The following is an 11,083-nucleotide window of genomic DNA, read 5'->3' as shown; positions in this document are numbered from 1 at the left end:
TTGACACGGTAAATAATCAGACCAATAAAGTCAGGGGGAGGTCTGTCGGAGGGGGTACAAAAGGAGGCCGCCCGCACCCTGACAGCCAGTCTGCAGGTGTGATCTGGTTTTATCTGGTCTCTGTGCAGGATCTGTCCAGGTGAGTCTCTTCATACTGGAAACAACATTTGTTCATTTCAGCATCGTCAAAAAATTCTGTTTTGACCAACTTGCATTCGTGTTCAGTGAGGAGCCAACGAAGTTAAATAGGCACAGTGGAGATAATTATTACTATTATTGTTATTTAATTTGTTAATTAATTCATTTTTGCTTTAAAGAATAAAACCTGTTGTTTTTTATCTATTGCTAACAGTTGCTCATTATACTGCAAATAATTAAGCAATTATTTAACTTTTACACAATTATTTTTCATAATCAGTTAAGCTGTCTATTTTTTTTCTCAATTAATCAATTAGTACTTCTGTCGATAAAATGTTAAAAAAAAAAAACGTTAAATGGTGATGTGTTCAAACCCAAAGACAGTCAGTTACTGTGACAGGAAAACAGAAAAATCCTCACATCCAAGAAGCTGTTTGCTGTGAGTAAAAATGAATATTTTTGCAAATGAATTTGCAAGAAAAATCAATTGATCAACTAATTACATGAGTTTTAATACAAGACTTAAATATGCAAACTCATTAAACAGTGACCTGTTTTTATTTATATTTGAATGAAAATCAGCGACGTCTACTATTACTGCTACCTGTTAGTGTCGGAGACACAAATCAGTGACTATATTGGTTGTTACGTAACAAGGTTACACGTGTCTCTTATTTACAGTAGATTTATAAAAAAAATAAAATAATGCAAAAGTTTTGATGCAAACAACGAAAGGAAGACTTTCGCTTCAGGGCCAAGATATTTTTTGCTGGAGGGCCTGAAACTAAATTCTCAAAATTCATTAGAAATGCTGCAACTGGATGAACATATATATAAAAAATGTGTGGTTATATTTGAATTTTCCTTAAAGAAATAGCGATCACTGGTTCTGATTGTTTTAAATTTGAGTAACACTCTGTGGGCCAATACGTCTTGAACTTAACAGTGCATCTTATTTTGCGTAAATGACGTACTAATAAAATAGTTATAAGACTATGGGGAACAAGGGAATAAGAAATGGGCATTTTAGTGGAAAGGAGAAATACATTGTTACTATAAAATATTATTTTCTTTAATATTGTGCAAAACTGAAGTAATGAGAAGGTGTAATATATAATGTGTGGCTGTTCTCCCCTTTTCCGTCTTTAATTACACAATAAGAAAAGGTCATTAACACCATCTTCCCAAGAGAAATGTTTGTTTTTCACACCAGCGTACCTGAGCTGCCCAGCTGCTGAGATTACAGGTACAAACAGAGGCGTCCTGTGGGAAAATCTTTTCTTATGGAGCTGCTTTGTGAACAGATGCAGCGTCATGTTGAAGCAGAACAAAGAAAAACACTGTTGTCTGAAATGTCATCTTTGTGTTGTAGCAGTGAGATTTACCTTCAGTGAAGAAGAAAAATCATCTTGTCTCTTCAGGAAATCCCTATCTTCATCATCCTCATCATGGCGTCCATCAGTGTGACTCAGGTGTTCCTGCTGTTGGCCCTCCTCCACCTCACCACGTCACTTCCTGTCAGGTAAACAATCACCCGAACAACCTTCACAGATGCTGCTGAAAAGTCTCATCTATGTCTGGAAAAAACATCTGCAGAAGAAATCGCTTCATGATTCCTCTTAACATGTTTCAGAGCGCCAATTTGATTTGAAAAAATAGATTTTACCGTCTAGTTTGGTGTAAGATTTCTTCTGCATGTTACAGAGAAATCCTCTTTATTCTCCTCTGGAGAGAGAGGAGTTTCACTTTAGCTGATAGTGTCTTCCTTTCCTGTATTTATGTCTCAAATCTGAACTTTTTCAATCTCCCTTAAAATGTTTTGTATTCTTGTCTTTCTATGTTTTTATGCTGTTCTTCTTACTTTTCTTCATGTTTTTAATGCATTATGTTGCTAAACAAAGAAACCTGCCTTACCTTTGAATGCTGTGAGTCTTCCTCTCCTGTGACCTCAGGGATGAAGATGAAGCGGAGAGTTTCCTGACTGAGAGCAGACACCTGAACGCACCATGGTCTCTGTCAGGGATGAACTCTGCGGACACTCTGCTGGAGGCGAGACTCAGGTAAATCTTCACAAAAACAGATAAATAATCTAATCTTCACTTTCCTGTAGAGCTTTGAATTGTCTCTAAAAGCTAATATAATCAATATTATTATAGAAACAATGTCTCAAATATGTGGAAATAATGACATATGAAAGGTGATGATGAACCCACAGAAAACATTTAGCATCATCCCATAATTGTCACTTCTGGCCACGTCTGTTGAGCACAAGTTTTATAATCTTGTTTTAGATAAAGTTGCTTTAAATAAATAGTTTGAGCAAAGTTTGAACAAACAGATGTGACTGTGTTTCAGGCAGCTGCTATCTGCAGGTCTGGACCGCAGGAGGCAGCTGGGAGACATCGAGTTCTCCAACAGATACGCAGAGTTCCTGCGATCGAAGGCCAAACACAGCTCCATGTGCGCCTTCCTTCGCCGCATGCAGGGCGTCAAGAGGAGGTGTGAGAGAAATGATACCCAGGACGCTTTCGAGAATTACACTTTACAAGCAAAATGTGATGAAGAGGCTTGTTTGGCCCTGGGTTTCGCCTCAGGGCTACAGCTCTAGCCTCTGATGAGTGGTGGTTGTGCCTGCAGGCGTTACTCAGGGCTGTAGAAACACTGAAATCTTCTTTACATGTTTTTCCAGTGAGAAAAAATGGTGTTTTAATATATTACATTATTGTATGTTATCAGTTATAATCAATATTATGGAATATAGCAATACATCAATCACAGGTAAAGGGGCAAATACGATATTTGTTTTATCATTAAGTATCAGGCGTCTGTTGAAATATTTAAGTAGAATTAGTGCATGAAATGATTTTTAGACAATTCATTTGGATATCCCAATAAAAAAATCCTTTATAATATAAATATAATATTTGATTTTGTTTGCTTATTTGCAAATGCAGGAAGAAGCACTCACATATTTGTGTTTTTTTGTCCACAGCGGGGTGGGAGGAGACATGGAGAGGGTGAACCTGCTGCTGAAACAGTACATGTGTCCGTCCGTCTACAACAACTGGCCGACCGACCTTTAAACACAGCAGAGAGAGAGAGAGAGCGAGAGAGACAAACATGTTACTGATGTTCTGAAAAAAGCTCTTTATATGAAGCTGTTATCATATTTAATATGGAAACATGTGGATATCTTTGTTATTAAAAGAAGTTTCATGAAGGTGTTTACTGTGTTTGATTAGTGGATATTAACGAGGACTGTTATAATGAGTTATCGATCTCAGTGAAAGACTGAGAATGAAATGAGTCTAGAAAGTTAAAAACAACATTTGCCCTGAAGGTGACGCTGGATGAAAGATCACAGGGCCATTCAAATCTAAAGGATTCATCGTTAAAACAGGTTGCACCACAGAAACTAGTTCTTACATAGACATAAGTTTATAAATATTTACACCCAGTAAAGACCAGTTGTAGCTGCAGATAACAACCCAACCAACATATACAACCCAACATATGCCTGGAGATTCGGCCCAACTCTGGCCCACATACTTCCACAGCTGGGCAGAATCCTGCCGTTATCCTCCAGACAGCCAGTTTTCTGTGTGTGCGCCAGAGTTGGTCCAGATGTGGAAGTAGCATCTGACAGTCATGTTGTATATGGGCCAGATTCAGGCTGCAAAACTGGGCACAACCCTATATGGAGCTCCTTGTATGTAGAACTCAGACATGCTAACTCCTCATCTTATCTCTCCTTGTCTGACGTAGGTCGACGTTTATTTGTCTGGTTTTATTTTGTTGGTAAAGCACTTTGTTAAGAGAAGTGCTATATAAATAAAGCATGTGGTGCATTAGCCTGCTGGACGTAACCATTAGAAGATGGTAAACTGAGGCCATAAAAGGACACACATGGTCAGCAATAATAGATTCAAATGCTGTGGCATTCAAATGATGGTTGGTTTGTACTAAAGGGCCTGAAATGTGCAGAGAAAACAACCCACACCCCATTACACCAACACCAGCAGCCTGGACTGTTGACACAAGTCAGGTTGGGTTCATGGGTTCATGCTGTAGAAGCCAAATTCTGACCCTTGGCCGGATCCACCATGAGCAGAAAGAGGCCTCTGTGATGGTCAGACAGAGGAGACATGAAATCTACTAGTTAACAAACAATAATCAATTAAAACTTTATTATACAACAGTTAGTTCCAGTTTGATCGATCAAAGCACAGCTGTGCTGATGTTCAGAATGACATCATGACCTCCAGTGTGATATTGCTTAATTTTATAGTTCTATGTTTTCTAGCGGATTAATCTTTCTCATTGGACGAGCCACACCTGATATCAGTGAGGTTGTAGAAAGATAAAAAAGGGAAGAAAAAAATGCAAACGCAGTAAAAAAAATGTCTATTATCAGTAGTTTTTTCAGAAAAACTAAAAAACGAAGTAGTTTTTTTTTTTACAGCTACATTGATTCCAACGGCGGATGTCGAGCTAGCTAACAGGGATGATAGCGTAGAAGCGTTGCCCTCTGTTAGCTATGCAAACACACAGGTAGCTACTGGAGAAGGAGTGGACAAAGACGGGGATGACAGTGACCAAACAGAGCGAGATAATGACACTTCAAGCTCATTTGGCAGAAGAACCTGCATCATGGTCGGTTACAGAGAACGTCCAGGAAGGTTTTTTCAGTCTTAAACTGTCCAGTGTTGTTGAGTCTGAGTCCACTGTAGTCTCAGGTTTCTGTTCCTTGTGACAGGAAGTTGAACCTGAACTTAGTCCTCTGCTGTTTTAGTCCGTCCACCTCAAGGTTGGATGTGTTGTTCACTCTGAGGAGCCTTTCTGCACCACTCTCTGTTGTAGAGAGTGGTTATCTGAGTGACCGCAGCCTTTTCTGTCAGCTCCAATCAGTCTGTCCGTTCTCCTCTGAACTCTCCCGTGTTTCATCAACAAGGTGTTTCCTCCACAGAGCTGCTGCTCACTTCAGCAGTTTCAGAAACACTCAAACCAGCCACGGTAAAATCACTGAGATCACATGAACTGAAGCTCCTGACCTGTGCCTGCTTGTTTTTATCCACTGGATAATTACATGATTAAGCAGGTGTGCACATGTTCCTAATAAAGTGCTTGGTGAGTGTCCTTTCTGTACTTATATTATATGATATGGAGGCTTTAGATGATATAAAACTTAAGTAATGCTATCATTAATTCTTCCCACTTCTGTATGTGTGTATTCGTGTAACAGTCATATGTCTCAAGTTAAACTAATTAAAATGAAGTTAAAACAGTTGGTGACAAAATACAATTAAAAAAAAACTTATATGACATCCCAGCAAATAGACGTGTTTGTTGTGTTTTTATGACGGGGAAAAGTCCACTGCAGCCATAAAGCCGAGCAGATAAGCAGAGAGCAGAGACAGATGAGGATCAGTCCAGACAGTGACGGACGGACGGACGGACGGAGACATGAACGGGCTTCATCCACACTTCACCGTGAGGACGTCCCTCAGCTTTCTGCTCCTGATCCTGCTTCAAACGTCCACCGAGGCCGTGGAGGGTGAGTACTGAACTTTATCCGACTGATGGTGTCACCTCACAGAAAACCATGGGCTCAGTAACCGTCTGCTGGTGCGAACAGACCAGTTCTAACTATTCATGCTGTGTAAATGAAACCAGAAGAAGAGCTCAGGCCGGCTGAGAAAGGAAGTAAAAATAGCGCAGTGGAAAGTATGTGCGTGGAGGCAAAAGAGATGAAGGGTGGAGACAGGTATTTTAAGCGCTGCTGTTCAAAGTGCAAATCCTGATCATTTATCAATTGATCTATGGATTTATTTTAGTCAATTACAAAGCTCTTGAATACTGAGGAAATGGTATGATAATACATTTTTATAACACACTATAATGTAGCTTCAATTTAAGACCTTGCTGATTATGGAGGACTATGATTATGTCACAGGGAAAGTAATAAAGCATTTCCTCAATTTCATATAAAAATAGGAATTGTAAAAACAATTGATTAATAAACTCAACATCAATAAATACGATTAAAAAATGGATTTACAAAAACAGCCTAGAACATTCATTAAATAAACCATTATTTATAAAGGCTAAATGTAATTTTGTTGAATGACTCAGATTAATAAAACAGCCACTGGTTCTTCTTGGTACAAATTTAAATGTGGAGCAGTAGAAGAAAACAGGGCTGAACTATGAGGAGCTCAGGTGTAACAATTGGTGATTTCAGTGGACAGGAAAGTGGAAACAAAAGCGAAGTTAGGGGAAATTAACAAAATGGTGTTAATACCTGGGCGGACAAAAGCTGTTGTGGCAGACGACAGTTTAAAATGATAAAAGTAAATCCACCTTCAGATTGCTGCGTCAGAAACACCCTCCATGTCTCAGTGGATTACGTAACCTGTGTTTCCTCAACTCGTTGGCAGAGGCTCATAGTCAAGCACCTCTCCACAACCATCCTCCTTATTTTACCACCAGTGACACAGAGTGGATACCCTCTTTATTTAAATTATAAAACTGGAATTTAACTATAACTGGCCTGGTGTGTTTGAAAACGCTTGAGTGCAACTTTGAGGTACTTGTACTTTAGTATTTCCATTTTCTGCTACTTCATGCTTCCACTTCAGTTCAGAAGGAAACGTTTACCAGCTGCAACATTTATTCCAGCTGCATCAATAAAGTCTAACTTACTAAAATTAATTTAATACATTGTTCTGAAACGAGCTGTTCTGCATAATGAGTCATTTTACTTTTGGTACTTTCAGTTTATTTTGATGTAAATGATCTAATCTTCCTAAATTATAGTGTCACTATTTTTCCTATTTTATGAAACTATATTTGATTATATTCTAGTAAGAAACCTCCTTTTTCATTGCAAACACAGCATTTTCTTCATGTTTACCTGTTGTCTTGGTAAATCAATCGTAATTTGTTGCTTTAGTATGTACGGGTCTAGACCTCTAAATGTAAAGCACTTTCAGGTTTTTCATGGTTTTCAGTTTTGGGTAGCAGTCTGAACTATGTACTGGATGAGCGGAGATGAAACTGATATCAATTTTCTAATCTGACTTTGGGCACTTCTTTAACTGTGACAGTTGTGTTGTTCTTCTCTCCCAGCAATCTGTTCTGGCCCTCAATCTGTGGAGTTTCCAGAAAACAACACAGTGGGTGCAGTTGTAGCAAATATCATTGTCAAACCAGGAGTGACCCTTGAGTTCAGTCCTTCTTCTGACAGCCCCAACCCGTTCGAGCTCCAAGGAAATCAGCTGATAGCTGCAGCAGTGTTGGACTATGAGGTACTGTAGGACATGACTAATAGTGCCAGCCAGATCTGAAAACCACGTCCCAGTTTCGATCGAACAATCTTTGAAGAAACGTAATTGTTGAGCATGAAGTTTTTTTGGTTTGCAGACGGAGAAAAGTCACATTGCCAGGATCACCTGCACTGAGACAGCTACAAACCTGAAGGTAAAACTTTATATATGTTTCACTGAGATAAAAAAAAATCTGCAATATTCTAATTTAGATTTGTAATTTTTAACTCTGTTGTTTGTTTACATTTTTAAAAAAGACTGAATGAGGTATTGTAAAGTCAGCATGGATACAGATAGAAAGAAACAACATTAACAGTCCGAGAGGCTTGAGGAGGTTGTACAGGTTCTTGTTGAGGTTCTGAATGTAATGAACAGGTTGTGCAGCTTCTAGGAGGTCTTCCAAGTCCTCCTAGGTTTTAAAGCTTTTAGAGGAGGCTGTAAAGGTAGTTGGAGAGGCTGTGTAGGTTCTTGTCAAGGTTCTCCAGGTACTTCAGGAGGTTCTCTAGGTGCTTGAGGGGTTTTTAAAAGGTGTTCGAACAGGTTGTGCAGATTCCAGGACATTGAGGAGGTTGTACAAATGCCTGAGGAACCTGTGTACGTTCTTGAAGAGGTTGTAATGGTTCTTCAGGAGGATTTACAGGATCTTGAAGGTTGTAGAAGTTCCTACGAAGGTACACAGAGAGGTTGTACAGGTACTTGAAAAGCATGTACAGGTTTTGGTGGTGGTTGGTAAATGGTTATCCTGGTGCATGAGGAGGTTCTGCAAGTGCTTGAGGTTGCTGGAAAGTTGTGCTTAAGGAGGTTTTATGGGTTCTTCAGGAGGTTCTCTGTGCTTGGAGAGGCTAGAAAGGATGCTTAAGGAAGTCCTCCATGCACATGAAGAGGTTGTAAAGCTTTTAGAGGAGGCCGTAAAGGTAATTAGAGAGGCTGTACAGGTTCTTGTTGAGGTTCTCCAGGTGCTTGAGGAGATCATACAGTTTCTTCAGAAGATTCTACAGATGTCTGAGGAGCCTGTACACATGTGTGAAAAACTGGTACAGGTGCTTGAGGAAGTTCTCCAGGTGCAAGAAAAGGTATTAATGATTCTTGAGAGAGATTATAGAAAAAGATGTGAAGGTTCTCAAGGAGGTTCTCCAGGTGTTTGAGGGATTTGTACAAGTTAATGAGTAGACCAGAAAGGTTCTTCAGGAGGTTATACAGGTTCTTGAGAAGATTCTACAAGTGCTTGGATAGATCTACATATGTTTGAGGAGCCTGTACAGGTTTTTGAAAAAGGTTATACTGGTGTGTGGGCAGGTTCTCTAGATACTTATAGCAGTTTTACAGGTTTTTCAAAGGTTGTTCAAAGTTTTGAGGTTTCTGTTTGTTCCACAGTGTTGAACATCATGGGATAATGTGATATTATTTGATATTAAGAGTCAGGTTCGTCATGGACCTTGAAAAACTGGAGGCCAGAATTCTGTCTTTATTTCCTTCTTAATACTTAATATTATAAAAGTTGTAATAATATCATCAGTAAAATGCATAATTAAAACTAGGATTGTGTCTCTTTGTTTCCAGTTGAACTTCGTCATTGTTGTAATTTTGATCAATGAGAATGATAACAAACCAGTCTTTGACCAGAACCCCTACCATATCGATGTCTATGAGGTAAGAATGTACCTTTAATTACGCGGGAATTATTGTTTAAAATTGTAGATTTTTTGGTTTATTTATTCTGTTATTTGGTAACACATTATTATAGTTGTTTTTTTAAATGTGTATTTTACCTTAAAAAAGCAACACATTTTTGTCCCAGATGTCTCCTGTAGGAACAACCGTGGGCCGCTTCGTTGCCACAGACTTAGACCAACCCAATCAGCTCTACTATACACTCACACCTGAGTCTGTAAGACATCATGTTTACTTGTCTTTTGTTTGGATATTACCTTCCAGGATATGTTTAGCCTAGCTTAGCACAAAGACTGGAAGTAGGTTTAAACATATCTAATCAGTTTTTGTTGTCCTGTTTAATTTCTGTTGAAGGGCTTTGAACTGAAGTCACCTACCAACCCAGATCTCCTTGTTCAGACGCCTATCGACTATGAGAAAGTCAAAAATGTCCGTCTGGTGCTAACTGCTCAGGTGAGAAATGTTCACAGCTGGTTTTAAACACACAACACACGTCTCTTTCTTTCATCTAACTGAAATTAAATTTGACTCTATGAAATAGTAGGTTGGGGGGTCATCCACAAATCTATAATAAATATGACCTTTTATGCCTTACTATACCATGACTTTTTTATGCCCTATTACACTAAAAAGTTTTTATGCCTTATTGTTATTTGATGTTTTGTGACACTTATACTTTACTGTACTGTAACGTTTTTTCAAGGTTTTAATGCCTTACAATACTGTGACTATGACTTTCTTATGACATACTATACTATGACTTTTTTTTATGTTTTCATGCCTTACTATATTATGACATTTTTTGACGTTTTTATGCTTTATTATACTGTTAGATATTGTGATATTTTTATACGTTTCTTTGCTATGACGTTTTTTGAAATTTTTGTACCTTTCAATATTAGGACATTTTGATGCCTTAGTTTACTATGACATTGTTTTTATGTTTTTATGTCTTACAACTATGATGTTTTTGACGTTTTTGTGTTTTACTATATTGTGACGTTTTTATTCTTTACCATATAATGTAAATTTTACACCTTACTATACTATGACGTTTTTTGACATTTTATGCCTTACTATACTATGACATTTTTATGCCTTACTATAGTTGGACTATTTATGCTTTACTATACTATGACGTTTTTTGACATTTTATGCCTTACTATAATATGACTTTTAATGCCTTTCTATACTATAACATTTTATACCTTATTATACTATGACTTTTTATGCCTCACTAAACTATGACTTTTTATGCCTTACTATATTATGTCGTTTTTATGACTTTTTATGCCTTACTATACTATGACTTTTTATGCCTTACTATACTATGACTTTTTATGCCTTACTATACTATGTCGTTTTTATTAAAGTTTTTATAATATTATACTCTATAGGTGTGTTCAAATTCACTATCTATGACATTTTATTTAAGTATGATTGAGTTTTGTAGATCATTTATGCCTTACAATCATGATGTTTTTTTGCCTTATATATATGACTTTTTGTGCCCTTATATACTTGTGATGTTTTTTGACGTTTTATGCTTACTATACTATGAGTTTTAGGTTACTATCTATTGACTTTGATGCCTTATCCGTATGATTTTATGCATACTGATACTATGAGATTTTATGCTTAACTATTATGATTTATCCTATATACTTGAATTTTATGCTTTATCTATGAGTTTTTTGACGTTTTTCTGCCTTATTCTGATGATGTTTTTTTTGAATTTTTTTGCTTACTATTACTAGATTTTTATGCTTACTATCTCATTATTGGTTTTTTTGACGTTTTTAGCCTTACTACTGTTGACTTTTGACATTTTTTTGCGTTACTATACATGATTGATAATCTTTTTTAATGCTTTACATACTTGAACTTTTTTTGACATTTTCATGCCTTACCAGTAGATGACGTTTTTTGACATTTTTGCCTTTACGTAC

At 37.4% G+C, this 11,083-nt stretch overlaps 1 protein-coding gene across 1 annotated transcript in view; it reads left to right on the top strand.

The window, feature by feature from the left end:
- The first annotated feature begins 5,601 nt into the window (after positions 1-5,601).
- Positions 5,602-11,083, top strand: part of LOC111235952 (cadherin-related family member 5-like) — a 19,660-nt gene continuing 14,178 nt past the window's right edge. Inside the window, exons 1-6 of the mRNA XM_022764528.1 lie at positions 5,602-5,692; positions 7,267-7,445; positions 7,561-7,617; positions 9,024-9,113; positions 9,262-9,351; positions 9,489-9,587. Of these exons, the coding sequence (XP_022620249.1) occupies positions 5,602-5,692; positions 7,267-7,445; positions 7,561-7,617; positions 9,024-9,113; positions 9,262-9,351; positions 9,489-9,587 (606 nt within the window). The remainder of the gene's footprint in view (positions 5,693-7,266; positions 7,446-7,560; positions 7,618-9,023; positions 9,114-9,261; positions 9,352-9,488; positions 9,588-11,083) is intronic.

The sequence above is a fragment of the Seriola dumerili genome, unplaced genomic scaffold, assembly GCF_002260705.1.
Source record: "Seriola dumerili isolate Sdu_G_001 unplaced genomic scaffold, Sdu_1.0 BDQW01000550.1, whole genome shotgun sequence".
In the NCBI taxonomy this organism is placed as follows: Eukaryota; Metazoa; Chordata; class Actinopteri; order Carangiformes; family Carangidae; genus Seriola; species Seriola dumerili.
Note: the sequence above shows the minus strand (reverse complement) of the source record. Positions and strands in the feature narration are given on the sequence as shown.